Here is a 16,948-nt window from a genome sequence, read left to right as displayed (position 1 = left end):
TGGTATAACAGAGTAGAAATAATATAGAATCAGGGGAGACCCAAGGTTGAATTGTACCTCTGATATTAGCTTTGTAATGATATAGTCGAGTCCCTTGATAACTTTGAGTCTCATTTTCTTTATCCATAAACTGGGAATAAGAATACCTGGTGTTCCTTCTCTGGTTGTTATAGGCATTTAATAAAATAAATTAAATGTAAATGGCTTTACCAAGCTTGACAATAAATGTCAGCTATTATGTTAACTCTTGCTCCGTTTTCAGTAGTTATATTCAGTTACTGGCATTTCCCCACCCCTTTGCCTCAGGCCATGGAGTTTCATTGTCTTGAATGATGAGTGCCTTACTTGGCCCACTCTTTCAGGTGGGCTTTAGCCATGCTTCCCTTGGACTCTATTCCCCTGCCATGTTCACCCTTCCCTTCTTGCCCCCCTTTCATAATTGAGTAAATTCTGCCAGAGTGTGCCAATATATTCCCTGTAGCTTCTCGTCCCAATCCTGAAACTTTCTGAATCAAAATAGCCACCTCTTGCTTCCAAATTCTTCTTATTTGTGTTGTCTCTCTGTTAGGACTGTCTTTGCTTTTGTATTTATTTCCAAGAATTTAGCATAGTATTTGCCACTAAGTGCTTATTAATTGCTTTTTTAAATTCATTCATTCAGCCCTTCTTTTCTACTTGACAGCATTATATTCTTTTAGATCTGGGGTTCATTAACCTTTTTTGTGTCATCAGTCCATTTGGCAGTTTGGTGAAACCTGTGGATCCTTTTTCAGAATAATGTTTTTAAATGCATAAAGTATAGTATTACAAATTTATGTTACACAATCTCAGCTGGACTCTTTATCAAGCTAGGCAATTCTTCTGTACCTTCCTTATGAACTCAACTATCCCACTCCTTGGTAGCCTTTCCATCTTTTCATCCTTCCTCAAAACTGCCCCCCAAGCTGAGAACCTTGCCTCATATTTTACTGAAAAAATTGAAGCCATTGTCCTCTTCCTCTTTTCATATCACTCAAATGCCTTCTGCCAATATTTCCTCCTTCACTTTTGTCTCACACAAAGAAGTTGCCCTACTCTTTGTCAAGGCAAACCCCTCAACTTGTACAAGAGATTCTGTTCTATCTTGTCTCCTATAATCCCCACTCATTTATTCCAATCTCTCCCTATCTTGTTGGCCCCTTTCCTACTGCTTACAAATACGCCCACATCTACCCTAGCCTCAGAAAATCCTCACCGATGGACCCTTCTATATCTCTTCTTCCCTTTGTGGCAAAACCCTTGAGAAAGCCATCAAGATGTCTCCATTTCTTCCTGTTTCTTTTGTTAACTCCCTGTAATCCGTCATCTGACCTCATCTTCCCACCAAAACTGCCCTCTCCAAAGTTATCATTAATCTCCTAATTTCCAAACCCCATGGCTTTTTTGCAGTCTTCGTTCTTCTTAATCTCTGCAGCCTTTGACATTGTTGATCACCCTCTTCTTAATACTGTCTCTGTCTATCTGTCTGTTTGTCTGTCTGTCTTTCTCTCTCTCTCACTCCCCCTAATACTCTCTTCTTTCTAGGTTTTTGGGACAGCATTCTCTCCTGGTTCTCCTCCCACCTATCTGATTGCTCCTTCTCAGTCTCTTGTGCTGGATCATCTTCCATATCACCCTCTCACCATGGCTGTCCCACAGGGCTCCTGTGTCCTTCTCTCCTTCTATACTATTTCACACGGTGATCTTATCATCTCCTATAGATTTAATTCTCATTTCTATGCTGATTTTTTTTTTTAGTAAATAGTATTTTATTTTTTCTAATTACATGTAAAGATAGTTTTCAACATTCATTTTTTATAAGATTTTGAGTTCCAAGTTTTTCTCCCTGCCTCCTTTCCTTCTCCCCCTCCCCAAGATGTCAAGTAATCTACGTTATTTATGTGCAATCATGTTAAAACATATTTCCACATTAGTCATGTTGTGAAAGAAGAATCAGAACAAAAGGGAAAAACCACAAAAAAATAAAAAAAGTGAAAATAGTAAGCTTAGATCTGCATTCAGACCCCATAATTTTTTCTCTGGTTGTGGATAGCATTTTCTGTCTTGAGTCTTTTGGAATTGTCTTGGATCCTTTTTATGGCTGAGAAGAGCTAAGTCAGTCATAGTTGATCATCACACAATGTTGTTGTTACTGTGTTCTGCTCACTTCACTCGGTATCAGTACATGTCTTTCCAGGTTTTTTGAAATCCACCTACTCATCATTTCTTAAAGCACAATAGTATTCCATTACATTCATGTACCATAACTTGTTTAGCCTTTCCCCAATGGATGGGCGTCCCCTCGATTTCCAGTTCTTTGCTACCACAAGAAGTATACTGATGATTCTTAACATGTTTGAAACAGAACTCATTATCTCACCCCCTAGAGTATCCCCCTTTCCAAACTTCCCTTTACTTTTGAGGGTGCCACCATCCTTCCAGTCTCTCAGGATCATAAGCTAGGTGTCATCTTCGACTCCTCACTATTTATTTCTCACCCTCCCGTCTCCAGTTAGTTGCTAAAACCTGTTGATTTCACCTTTGAAACATCTCTCAAATGCTCCCTCTTTATACTCAAATGCCCCTCCCAATGCAGGCCCTCATCATCTCATGCCTGAACTGTTGCAATAGCCTGCTGGTTGGTCTTTCTGCCCCTGATTTCTCCCCACTCCAGTCCATCCTTCATTCAGTCTTTAAAGTGATTTCCTAAAGTGCATCTCTGACCATGTCACCACCCTACTTAATACTCCAATGGCTTCTTGTCACCTCCAGGATAAAATCATTTGTTTGGTATTTAAAGCTCTTAATAACCTAGCCCCTTCTCCTACCTTCCCAATTCTCTTAACCTTCTATCCCTCCGTGTGTTTTTCAGTCCAGGGACACTGGCCTCCGTGATGTTCCATGAACAAGATACTCTCTGTTTCTTGATTCTGGATATTTTTTCTGGATCTCTCTTAGGCCTGGAATGCTCTTACTCCTCATCTCTGTGGCTTCTTTGGCTTCCTTCAAGTCCTAATAAAAATCCTGCCTTCTGTAGGAAGCCTTTCTCAACCTCTCTTAGAATACCTTCTGTCTCTTACTTACTTTGTTTTTTTCCTGTCTAGAGCTTGTTTGTACATATTTGTTTGCTTGTTTTCTCCTGTTAGACTGTGAGCTCCTTTAGAATAGGGACTTTCTTTTGCCTTTCTTCATATCTCAAGTACTTAGCACAGTGCCTGGCACGTAGTTTGTACTTAATAAATGCTTACCGACTGACAAAGGAAACTAGTTATATTAAAATATAGTTATTACAAAAGAAGTTCTTGTACCCTAGGTTAAGAACTCCTAACTTAAACTTCAGATGTTGCTATTGCTTGTGGTACTTTATTGCTACCTTTCATGAATTTTTCATTAATCAGAGTTATTTATTTTTATATGTATCTCATTACTCTCTTCTAACTAAACTGTAAGCTCCATGAGAACAGGGACTCTTCTTAGGTGAACTTTGTATTTTGACTAGTAGATAATAAATACTTCTTGAGTTAATGTATAGCTAACTGAACTAGCAAGGAGCGTTAAGTATAGTTGGTAAGCAAGACTAACCAGAAGGCCTAATGCAGGAAGACAAATTTGACTTCATAGGTATGATTGAAACTTGATGGTATGAGACTTGTGACTGGAACAGGACTCTGGAATGGTATGCCTTCTTCAAAAGAAATTGCAAGGCTAAGACAGCACTATGTATTGGGAAAATAGATTCATGTGAGAACAGAAATCAGAAGGGTATGAGGAAGCATGATGAAAAATATTTGCATGAAGATCAGTGGAGATAGAAACAGAAGAGATATAGTGATCCAAGTATTCTGCAGAACACCTGGACAGAAGGAAGAAATCGATGAGGAGTTTGGGAAAAGGTTACAAAGCTGGCACAGAAATACCATATGTTACTGATGAGGAATTGAGTTACCTGGATATCTGCTGAAACATTTTCTCTGCCAAAAGCCAAGCAGATAATTTCTTGACATCCTTTGAAAAGGAAAAGATGCTAACAAAGAGGAAATATTGTTCTGATTCTGATTCTCACTTAACAGGAAAAAATGGTTGCTAGGGTAGAATTTGTGAGGACTGTGAGTAGAATGACTGCATCATCTTAGAAATTGTTGTAGATAAGGAGAATATAGTTTGACATGCATTCCAACTACATGTTGGAAGAGATTCCCTAGGGTTCTGAAGAAGGATAGATAAGTATCCATAGACTGAAATTTACAGGGTAAATTTTCATTAGGAGAGAAGGGAAGTTGGTTGTGAAGAATGAAATTCTTCTTTCTGTTCTTTTAAAAAAAACCCAACACACTTTTATTTTGAACTTTAACACCAAAAAATAAGAACATTTTCACATATACAGCACGAAAAGAATATGAAACTTAATCTCCATATTACTTGTTTTATATATATGTATACGTGTATGTATGAAAAAATTCCAAACATTATTTTTAAATGGCCTTACTTGTCTGTGTTTCCTTCTGAACTTAATAATTTTCTGTTCATTTTATAAAGTTCTTAAAGTAGCCTTTTTTTGACTTCACAATTGCTTACCTTCCTTCTTCCCTTACCTCTTTCCCTCGTTAAAAAAAAAAACTGAAAGATGGGGGAGAAAAAACTCTTGTTAACAACTAAGCATGGTAACAAAAATGCATGCACCTTGAGTCCATTACCTGTCCATCAAGAGATGGATAACGTGCTTCATCTTAGGTCCTCTGTAGACATGGTTGGTCTTTAGATTGGTCAGTGTTCCCGAGTTTTTCAAAGGTTGATTTTCCTCTTTAATGTCATTCTTTGTGTGAGCCGGCAGCTAAGTGGTATGATGACAGAGTACTGGGTTGGGAATTAGGAAGACTTATCTTCCTGAATTCCAGTTCAGCCTCAGACACTTATTAGTTGTGTGATCCTGGGCAAGTCACTTAACCCTGTTTGCTTCAGTTCCTCATCTGTAAAATGATCTGAGAAGGAAATGGCAAACCACTCCAGTACCTTTGTCAAGAAAACCCCAAATGGGATAACAAAGAGTTGGACACGACTGGGAAACAACCGAACAACCTTGTGTAAGTCATTCTCTTGATTCTGTTTACTTCACTCTGAATGATTTCATACTACTCATGAATTTTTGGAATTGTCTTTCTCATCATTTCTTATGGTGCATTAATATTTCATTACATTCATAAAACAGTTTGCTCAGTCATTCCTCAGTTGATTGGCAGCTGATAAGATTCTAGTTCTTGGCTTTCTTTCCCCCTACTTTTAGGTTTACCTTTAGGGTTAGGAAATTTCTTTTACATTTTCTTCTACTTTTGCAGTTTTTTGATCTTATTCTAACATTTCTTGCAGTTTTATGGAGTCATTGATTTCTTTTTGATCTAATCCAGTTGTCTGGAAGTCCATCGTTTGAGTAAAGTTTACCACTTTCTAAGTTGTTCTTCCAATTCATTAGACCTTTTATTTCATTCTTATCTCTTGCTTCATTTCATTTAGGTATGTATTCATGGCCTTCCTGAAAGTCCATTTCGTCCTTTGAGACATTGTTTATAATTTTTACATAATTACTTTATCCTTTTGAGGGTTTAAGTACATCTCTCTCTAGATGTGCAGTAATGTTTGATAGTATTGAGTGTTTCCTGTAGTTTGCCCATCTCTCCAGCTTTATTTCCTGAATTAGGGCTTTGGTGTTTTTGGGTGGGGTGGTGGACTTTCTTTGGTCTCTCCAGATTCTTGTGCAAACCTTCATTTTGGGGGGATAGGCCCTCTGGATCTTCAAGGTTCAACACACTGCATTTTTAGGGACCTGGGCCCTCTTTGATGTCTTGGAACAGTGCCAAGGCATCTTTGGAGTCTTTGATTGAGGCTACCAGATCACAGCTGGGCTGCCTGCTGTACCTGCCCTAGCTTTGCTTTTCCCTGGGGCTTCCAAGATCCCTGCTTTGGGGCAAGCACCCTGGAGCTTTCTTTAAGAGGCTTCCTTTCTTGCTGCCTCTAGCTACAGAGCCTTGAAGTTAGATATGTTTTTGTCATTTCTCTCATCAGGTTCCAGGCTTGAGGCTTGTTTGCTTGTGCTCGCACTGGCTTTGCTAGTGGCCTCGATTTTTATTTGCACATTGGCTTCTGGGCTGACTTGTATAGTTCTGGGTTGAAAAAAGTAATTTACTATAGTTTCTAATTGAATTTCTTTCCTTTTTCTGCCTACATTTTGAAATGTAGGTTGCTTAACACGATATACACATCCTAAATACATGAACAGTTCTGAATTTAATATTAAACCTGTACATTTAAATATTTGTTAATGTTTATACTTTATATCTTATCTTAAAATAGATCTTTTCTAAATATTTATAATGCATATGAATGTAAAATTGTGATAAAAGTGATCTAAAATCAGTTTCATTACAATACTGAATAATTCTAAAAATGTTAGTTGCCTGGATCCAAAATGCTCAATTACAGGTATTTTGCTTCCGATTAAGATTAAAATGTTTCAGTACAAATGAATTTATACTATTCAAAATAATAATGGAACTAAAGCCTTCAAAATAGAATGCAAATCTAATAAACTTTCAGAATAGTGTTTAAGGAAAAATCTAAAAAATAAAATTACTATGCAAAGAAACCCTTAATTTTATTTTATATATTCATAAAACAGTTCAGAATTACGAACTACCAACCTATAGCAAATTTAGAAGAGGAGAAAAATAAGACAAAATTTTTAATGTCTCATTACTGAAATTAAAGGTAACAAAAAATTTTAATCAAGAATTTACCTTGGGTGCAAAACCTAATTCTAGTCTTTACAAAGAGTAAATATTATTAGAGCTATTAAGTTTAAACATTTTGAAGGAGAATACAAAATCAAAAAGTAAGCTATATGAAACATTCAGAAGTTCTAAATCAAAAATTTGATATTCGATGTAAAAAAAATATTAGTAAAGCTTCGGTCTCACAAATACCGAGTAACTAGAGATAAAACAATTTTTAACAGTATGTATCCCAAGTCTTATTACTTATCAAATACATTTTGTTTTTCTCAGTAATATTTTATTAAATGTATCTAATAAACACCATAGGTGCAGGAATAGATTGATGTTATCCAAGTAGAGGTTCATGGCAGCCAGTATATATTCTTTAGGGGACAGTTTATGCGTCAGTAGATGAGTATGGTAAATGATGAATCCACAGAACAGAAGAGCTATCGCAGAAAAGATTACTTCTACTAATTCATCATCATAGAAGAACCTCAAGAATCCTGACAAGAAAAAAATAAACAAAAAAGGCAAAAAGCCGTCCTCCAAATTTGTTGAAATCTCTCTTAGATTTTGTAAAGTGAATAGACTCAAACCATGAAATGAACTCAAGGAGTCAGCATAAAAGCCTGTAGAACAATGTGCACGTCATAAAACGCCAATTTTAGCAACAAAGATTCCAGAAGTGTAAATCCAAAAAGTTAATAGGATATTTATGCCTGTTCAACTTAATGTCCAGAATCAAACCCAAAGATCCCCGAGAGATACAGGAAGTAGTGCAGGACATCGCAGATGTGGATGCTGGCCAAAACTGCACCGGTGCCATAGTTGAAGTCATCCTCAAGGGAATGAGAGAGGGTAGCCAGGCTGTGGTGCTTATGGAGAGAGCTTGGCGCCTCCCATTGTATTTTTTGCTCATTACTTGGTCTGGCACAGATTTCAGGTTTTTAGGCAGTCATTCAGTCTGCCATCATGACTGTGAGTCTGTTCGTTCTTTTTCAGTCTCTTTTGCTAGTTCATTCTCCATTTCTTCTTTCTAAGTGTGGGTATCTCCCAGGACTCTTTGGATCCTCTCTTCTCTTTCTCGACACTTTCCCCCTTGGTGTTTGCATCAACTCCAGTGGGCTTAATTATCACCTGTGCAAATGACTTCTAAATCTATGCCTCCAGCCCCCATCTCTATTGAAATTTCATTCCTGTATCTCCAACTGCCTGCTGACCAAACAACAACTCGTTTTCTCCCAGACTCATTCTTTCTTCACATTAACATTTATCTGTTCTGGACACTACTTTTTTCCATCTCACTCAGGTTTATAGCTTCACAGTCATTGCTTACTCTTCCTTATCCCTCACCATCAATTGTCATTTCTTATTGATTATTCTGTAACATCTCACATATCCATCCCCTTCTGTCTGCTTAAACAATTTCTATAACTCTTTTGCCTTTGTTATTGCAATATTCTTCTAATTGATCTCCCCTTTTCTAGTCTCTCTTCTCCATCTTCCTCACAGCTACTAAATTGGTATTCCTAAAACATATCTTACTGTCATTTTCCCACTCACAAATTTTCAGTGACTCCCTGATGATACCTTTAAGATAAAATGGACAAGTGTTTTCCTGGTATCCCATCTATCTTTCTTTTCTTTGTACGTATTATTCATGTTTGTACCCTGTTTCAGTCAAATTGTTTGTTATGTACAACATTCGATTTCCCACCTCTGCCTTTGGACAGGTGATCCTTGTTTGGAATGCATTTTTATCATCACCTGCAGCTCTTGAAATCATTTGCTTCACAGCCTATTTGTCACTTCCTTTCTTACTTGTGTACTTGTATTCCTCTCAGTAGAATATAAGCTGTCTGAGAGCAGGGACTCTCAACCCAATATAGTGTGTTTTTTTTCCCCCCTTAAGTGAAAAACCACCAAGATAAATAATGGGATAATAAAAAGTTACCTGGCCCAAATGAATAATGTCAGCTACTGTAAGAACTAATAGGTGTGATTGCTGAGCCATCATCTGTAACCTTTTATATATTATAAAGAATTAATTGTAGAGGGGCAGTTAGTTGTCCTGCTTTTCAAAAGTAGAGAGAGAATGGAGTCTGCAAACATTGGGCTAGTGTGCTTATACTTTAATTCCTTCAAAAATTCTGAAATACATTGTAAAGGGATGGTCAGTGAATGTCTACAAAAATAAGTGGTGATCCAAAAGAGCTAGCATTATTTCATCTCTCAAAGAATAGCTTTATTTCACTTTTTGACAAGGTTACTACACTGGTAGGTTAGGGAATGCTGGGGGTTTATTTATCTGGATTTTAGCGAAGTGTTTGATAATCTTTTATGCTGTTCCTTGGAAAAAATGGAAAGAAGTAGACTAGATCACATTGCAATTAGATAGATTCAAAATTGGTTGCATGGCCAGACTCAGATAGTTGTCCCTTTGGAAGGATCAGTGGTGTGCCCCAGAGATCTGTGCTTAATTCTGTGCGGTCACAGTCAGGTTTCAAAAACATTTTGACAGACTAGAACATTGGGCTGAATAGTGCTAATAATAATTGTAACTATTATCTACATAATGTTTTGAGGTTTGCAAAATTAAGCAAGGTTCTAGGTGGTACAGTAGATAGAGAAGACTGGATCTGGAGTCAGGAAGACCTGAGTTCAAACAGAATCTAAGACACCTGTTAGCCGACTGATACTGGACAAGTCTCTTAGCCTCTCTTTACTTTCCTAATCTATAAAATGGGAATTATATCTCCCAAGCTTGTTGTGAGGATAAAATGAAGATATCTGTAAAGTACATTGTAAACTTTAAAGCACCATATAAATTCTCACTATTTTACTTGTAAAGTAGATTTTTTTTTTAACCTAAGTTCAAGGTGGGGAGCATATAGCTAAACAACAGTGCGCTTTAATAGACTCCAAACTTAATGTAATTCATTAGGAGGGTGTGTCTTCCAAGAAGGCAATTGGCAAAGGAAGCTCAGGAGATCTTGTACTACACCTAAGGTTCCTACATGCACTGTGGTACCTTGTTGGATAAATGGTAGTGGCGCTGTGGGATATTTTAAATTTTTAAGGGAAACAGATTTGACATCTCTTGGACACATCTTAGATACCATGTACCCTATAAGCTAAAGATAGTTCACAGTTTCATATTACATTCATTTTGATGACATTCTCAGTGTATGATTTATTTTTTTACTGGTACTTCTGGCTACACCAGTAACTTATTGAACTTCCACGTTTGTTATGTCATGTCTTTGCCAAGCTAGATTTTCATCGTGATAAAAAGCAAGTACCATATGAAAATCAGCATGGAATAGGAAATAAAGGTGATGGTGTCTAATATAATTTCAAAATTTGAGAATTTGTACAGTGTCCAAAAGGCACACACATTCCATTAATAAGTAATGTGGTTATTTAAGAAATGAACTAAAAATATTATTTTTTCTCTCTCAGTTTACATGTATTTTTTATTTTATTTTATTTTTTTGGTTTTTGATTTTTGCTTGGTTAAGTGACTTGCCCAGGGTCACACAGCTAGTAAATGTTAAGTGTCTGAGGCTGGATTTGAACTCAGGTCCTCCTGACTCCAAGGCCACAGCTCTATTCACTGCACCACCTAGATGCTCCTACATGTATTTTTTCAAATGCAAATTTTTCCAGTTTTTTCAATACTAAGTTGTTAGGACATAAATACTTTTTTTTTTAATTTTTTTTTTTTAAGACATAAATACTTAAGAAGTTGTTTGGACTGAACTACTTAATAAATGGAACTATTAAGTATTTCTTTTGGTCCAGGGTCACTGAAAAAAATACTGAGATACAAAATATACCATAAGCTGAGAAAGTTTGGGAACTTCTGTGCTACACAAAGGAGACATAGCTTCTCAAGTACAGCATTTGCTTCTGGTCACCACATTTTAGAAAAGACATTGATAAACCTGGAAAGCATCTAGAGGAGGGCAGCTATGGTGAAATGCATGCAGTTATTACCACGTGAAGATCAGTTTTGAGAATTTGAGATGTTTAACCCGGAGAAAAATGGACTTAGAGGGGACATTATAGCCTTTTAGGTACCTGGCTGTCACCTGCCAGAGCAGCAGAGATGTGTGCTTTTTGGCAAAAGAGAGTAATGAATGGAAGTTGCACAGAGGCTGATTTAGGTCTGATGTCAAGAAAAGCTTCTTTATTAATTTATTTTGATTTATCAAAAATCATTTCCATAAGCTTTTGAATTTTAAATTTTTCTCTCCCTCCCTCCCCAAGACAGCACGAAATCTGATAAGAAAAGCTTTTTTAAAAATAAAAACTGTCCAGTTGTCTCAGGAGGTTGGCTTCCTGGTTACTGAGAGTCTTCAAGCAGAAGAGCAGAAAAGTGTGGAAGGAATTTTTTTTTCCATATCTATTGAATGAGGTGGCCACTGAGGTCCCTTCAAACTCAGAACTTCTAGATATTCCTGATAACTAGTATAATTTTTAAATGCCCAATGTCTTTAGGCACTTATTAAATCTTTGAGGTGAATCAACAGCATAAAAACATTCAAGTGATTAAGTCTGTTGTTTTTCTTTTCTTTTAGCAATAATTCTTTTGGTGCTCAACATAATGAATTCCCTTTTGCTTCCTTAAACTATTTTGATTGTTTGAGGTCATGAGAAGTTTGAATGGTTTTCTTCCTTACTTACTACTACTCTCTGATCCTTTTGACTGAAGTGTTAAAAACCAATTACAGTATTAGCTAGATTTGCATTTAATAGGTTCACCATAGTGTTATCTTTTGAGGAAATTTTGTCCTTGTTTCATCCTGTAAGTATGAGTTGATTTGATGATCCTGGCTTGTTGGATCCGATTCCCTACATTGGCTTATGAAGTACAGATAAAGGAAAAACTATTAATGAGTATGACATTATTTATGAGTAGCTTATGATCCTAATAATCAAGAACACATCTCTGTAGAGAGAATGTTTTGGCAGCTGAATAGAGGACAGAGATCAAAATGCTATTTGTGAAAATTAGGGAGAACATAGAGGAAGTCACAAAAGATAAAATTGACAATTTGATTACATAAAATTAAAAATTTGCATCATCAAAATGAATTAAGGTAAAACAAAAAGAGAAACTACATGGTGTAAAATAATTTGCATCAGTTATCAATAATATATGTGATATGCAGGTTATAGAGAATTGACACACATATAACAAGACTCATTTCCCAATAGGTAAGTAGACAGATGATATGGACAAAGTTTTCAAAGGAAGAATTGCATAAATGCCCTTCTGAAAATATGAACCAAATCATTACTAGTAAGAGAAATAAAAATTAAACCCTTGAGTTTCACCTTATACTCTGTAAATTGGCAAAGATAACTAAAAAACAATAGTATAGTAAATAGGAGGAGCTGTGGTAAATTAATGAGCTGTTGGTAGAGAGATAAATTGGACCAACCATTATGGGTGTCATGTTAGAACTTTGCAAGGAAAATGATTACATTTTTCATGACCTATGGCCCAAGAACACTAATAAATATCTCATTCTATCCTCAGAGTAAGCCCTGCCATTCGATACTGTTATTGTCCGTATTTTGTAGATGAAGAAATTTGAGGTGAAACAACTTGCCCAGGGTCATACAGCTTGTAAGTGTCAGAGGCAAGGTTTCAGAAAAAGATTTTCTGGCTTTCAGTCCAGCATTCCAGTCACATTTTCTCATCAAGAGTGGATTCGAAGTTTGGTTCTCTTCTTGATCATTTGAGGAAAGAAAATGTTCATCTTTATGAACGGTCTTCTTTGACTGCCTATTAAATAATTAGAATTATTTTGCTTTGTAAAGTTCCTTGATGTTGTATTGATACTGTGTGGTCAGAGAAAATAAGGGATAGGCGATTAAGGATCTTATATGAGCATTAGTATTTATTTACTTCCTTTAGTTTTATAGATAAATGATTTTCTCGACCCCCACTCCCCCTTTTAACTGATCTATGTGGTGTTCTGGATTTATAATTTCTATAATATAATTATAATGTCACTCATTTCCACTGTGGAATCCCTCCTTTACCAATGCAGATCTGCAATTGCTATGTAACTTTTAGTCATAGAGAGTTGTAGGAAGCACTGAGAAGTTGTGTAGATAAGTAGGTAAAGCATTTTTAAACATTTAGTACGTGACTGGTCCTTTGCTAAATGACTTGCTTATGGTCACATAACCAGTATGTACCTGTGGAATAAGTTGAACTCATTTTCTGAACTTTGAAGCTTCTCTCTATCCATTACATCATGTTCCTTTACTATAAATTTTTTTTTTAAGGAGAAAACTGCCTCGCTCCTTAGACTTTCTCTTTTCCTTTAGAGGCAAGGACTTTCCCACTATTGTATTTGTATCCCCAGCACTTAGTCATTTAGCCAACAAGCATTTATTAAGCGTTTAACCGGGATACAAAAAAGGGCAAAAACATAGTCCTTGCTCTCATGGGGTTCAAAATCTAATGGGGGAGGCAACATGCAAATAACCATCTCTATAACAGAAATTGCAGTGCAAATTAAATGGGAGGTAATCTCAGAGAGAAGGGACTAGTAGCAAGAAGGACCAGAAAAAGCCACTTGCAGAAGGTGGAATATGAGCCTGGTTAAAGGAAGCTGTGGATATGAGGAGGTAGAACATTCCAGGTTTGATGAGCAGCTAAGTGAGTGCAAAGTCATGGAGACTGGATATATGGGATGTCAAGCGCAAGAAACAGCAAGTAAACCAGTATTGCTGGAACAGAGAAGGTTTGGAAAGAAATTAGGGAAAAGGTAGGAAAGGGAGCAGATTGTGAAGGGCTCAGTATCATATGTGGAGGGTTTTCTGTTTGATACTAAAGATAAGAGGAAGCCACTAGAGTTTACTAAATGGTAGAGAGAAAGAGATTATGGTCAGAGCTGTCTTTCAGGAAGATAAGTTAGTCAGTTGAATGGAGAGACAAAGAGGAATGAAGACCGATTAGAAGCCTGTTGCAGTAATCTGGGCAAGAGGTGATGACGCTCTGAACTAAAATGGTAGCTGTGTTACTGGAGTGAAGCCTCAAGGATGATACTGAGATTGTGAGCCTAGGTAACTGGGAATATGGTGGTACCCTTAACAATAATAGGAAAATTAGGAAGAGGGGAAGGTTTGGAGAGAAAGATAGTTCTATTATGGTCATGTTGATTTTGACATTCAATTCAGGGTGTCGAAAGGGTAGTTACGTATTTAATATTTTCGTTCATTCTTAACATCTTTCTAATATCACTCTAAAAACTCTAGGAATTGAAAAGGTTCAGAATTTGAAAAGTCACATCTCTCCACCTCAGATGCTGAAATGGAATTTTTTGCTTTGAAAGTGAAAAATAGAATCCAGAGTATCAGGTCTTTGTCTAAGGATAAAATGATTCATTTGTGAAATATTAATAGAATTTATGTAACTTTTCAAACACATTTAACAGTTTCATTACAAATGTGATTTTAAACATATGGATAAATGTTATGATGGGTTTTAATACACATTTTATTTGAAATACAGAAAAACATGGGAATTCAATAGTTTTCATTTCCTGATTTCCATAGATATTGGCATTTTTAAAAAACAAAATCCACTTAGCATTCAAACACTTAAAAAATTTAATGAATTACGTCACAGATTTATTTTTAAGAATCAGCACTCTGTGAACCACAGTCCTTTATATCTGCCATTTTATTCTAGTTTTCATTGGCTAGATTGCTAATGTACATATATACACATGCACACACAATATGCATATATAGTGATTTCATTGGCACTATACTTATAGCCAGTTGGCTCATGTTGAATATGTTTGGTACTTTTCATAGTTCAGTAAAAAATGATATATTGGGCTGTCAGCCTCCCTAATGTAGACATCATTCATCATTTAAACTATTAGGTTGATATAGAACCATCAACACAGATATAGTTCATTAGTTTGTTTTTCATTGTTGAAAATGAGCTAATTGCTAAAGTCCTATGTAATCCAGCTACCATGGGAATGAAATTCCATTGCTCAGCAAGTCATTAACTTTTTGAATTGTATTCTCCTTTCAATAACTATAAAGGATTACTAAGTGAAGATAATGTGAAAAAGGCCAGTAAGTTGTGGTAATATGAAAGTATGTGATGTAGGGATTAAGGTTCAGAGAGGCATAAAAGAATAGATTTTTACATAGAGAAGAAACAAAGCTAGCAATTGGAGGCTGGAGAAAAACCTGACCAGACTGGTACCTGTACAACTTTTGACTATCTGGTTCAATTTTGCTTGTAAGAATGGAGCATTACCCCATTACCCTATGAAACACTACCATTGGAAAAAAAATCACTCAAATTACATGTCCTATTATCATTTCTGTCTTACTGCTTCTTTTTATTTATTTGTTTGTTTATTCATTCATTCATTCATTCATTTATTTATTTTTTTTTTTAGGCAATTGGGGTTAAGTGACTTGCCCAGGGTCACACAGCTGGTGTCAAGTGTTTGGTCTGAGGCCTGATTTGAACTCAGGTCCTCCTGACTTCAGGGCCGGTGCTCTGTCCACTATCTTACTGCTTCTTGAACTACTTAATTTTCATTTATTTATATCTTTAACTCATCACTATCTGAAGAATTTTTTGAAATCATTAAATAAACTAATGCAATAACCACCACAGATGCTCAGTAGATACTTTTTGGTTTGGTTATAGTTTCATGAGCTCTGTTGAGCCCTCTGATGGTTGTTGCACAGGATAGTTTCATTTGCTGAGATTCATGAATGCCATGGTATTAACCCACCATACCTTGTTCCTTCCCCCAGGGGCAGACAATGGAGGGCCATCTTCTGGCAGTGTGTCAGGAATCACTGCCAGTGCGCCTTCTGGAAGCTCCAAATCGTCTACCAGGAGCCTGGGCTCCTCGAGTGGAGAGAAGGAAGAAGGTAAAAAGGTCCGGCGACAGTGGGAGTCGTGGAGCACCGAGGATAAGAACACTTTCTTTGAGGGACTATATGAGGTGGGTGATGGACTGATTAAAATGCAGTGTTAACTTTCCCTCACATCCATTCTGCTGGTCTGTGGGTCAGTTTGTCCCCACTTCTTTTCTGTCACTTTTCTTGTGGCACTTTGGCCACATGCCTGTGCTAATGAGCAAACTTTTTTCATGCCACTAGATAAGTAAGTAACAGAGATCTGGAATGTATCAGTCACCTACAATATACAAATCATCAAACAGCTCTTTGTAAACTTTATTGTTATAGTTTTCTTATTTCATGCTCTTAAGGTTGGGATCTGGTCTTGAGTACTTCTGTGTGTTTCTTTTATCAGAGTCTAAAGTGTGGGATGATTTATTGCTAAAGCCTAGGTGTTGGGAGGTCTAAGTTAGAGGTATAGGACTCTGATCAGAATAGAAAAGAGGATACTTCCAAATATAGGTTAAACATCCCGGAGTCATGTTAGCACATTAGCTGACAGCATTGTTTCTCTGAGGTTGATGACCAATAAATTAGTTTGGATAATTTTTCTTTGGATAAAGCTCTTATCCTCATGTATTAAGAACGAATTGGTTTAGAGTATTGTAACAATATGGAGATAGAGTTGTCCTTGTTAGAATGTAGTTGTTTTGTGTTTACCACTCTATAAAGCAGTTGCTTAATGAACTTGTGTGTTCCTTTAGTTTTCCCATGTAAGACCTCGAAATAAAGTGTAATTAGAAATTGTGCTTTTTATTAGATTGTCCTTTCTCCAGTACAGACTTCCAATCTGAGTATAAATTGTCTTGTCTGGTGTAGGAGTTTTCTTGTTATATTATTTTTAGATATCTTTTATTGTCTCTTCAGACTAGTTTTTAGGGAGGATTGTGAGATTTTTTATCAGCCTTGTTTAGGTTTTTCTAATAGTGGACTTCATTGTTAGTTTGAGTGTAGCAATTGAGAGAAAAACTACTCGTTCATTAATTTATCTCATTGAAATTAGTTTTGCTTAGTTGTCAAAAGTCCTTCCTTTTTCCTTGGAGGTGCTTGAGATGTTACAGAAAGGTTCTCCTTAAGGGGGCAGTGGAGAGAATGCTGTATTGGGAGTCTGGGCTAAAGTAACAGCTTTGCTTTCTTTCACCACCATGACTTTGGGCAAGTCACTTAAGTAAGAGCTTTGGTTCTTAGCCTCTTCC

General features: G+C 36.5%; 1 protein-coding gene across 2 annotated transcripts in view; it reads left to right on the top strand.

The window, feature by feature from the left end:
- Window positions 1-16,948, top strand: part of CRAMP1 (cramped chromatin regulator homolog 1) — a 108,846-nt gene that overhangs the window by 15,314 nt on the left and 76,584 nt on the right. For both annotated transcript variants that reach the window (XM_027862955.1, XM_027862954.1), the window contains exon 3: window positions 15,603-15,796. In XM_027862955.1, the coding sequence (XP_027718756.1) occupies window positions 15,603-15,796 (194 nt within the window). The remainder of the gene's footprint in view (window positions 1-15,602; window positions 15,797-16,948) is intronic.

This window comes from Vombatus ursinus, unplaced genomic scaffold (assembly GCF_900497805.2).
Source record: "Vombatus ursinus unplaced genomic scaffold, bare-nosed wombat genome assembly UNPS02014770.1, whole genome shotgun sequence".
Taxonomy (NCBI): domain Eukaryota; kingdom Metazoa; phylum Chordata; class Mammalia; order Diprotodontia; family Vombatidae; genus Vombatus; species Vombatus ursinus.
Note: the sequence above shows the minus strand (reverse complement) of the source record. Positions and strands in the feature narration are given on the sequence as shown.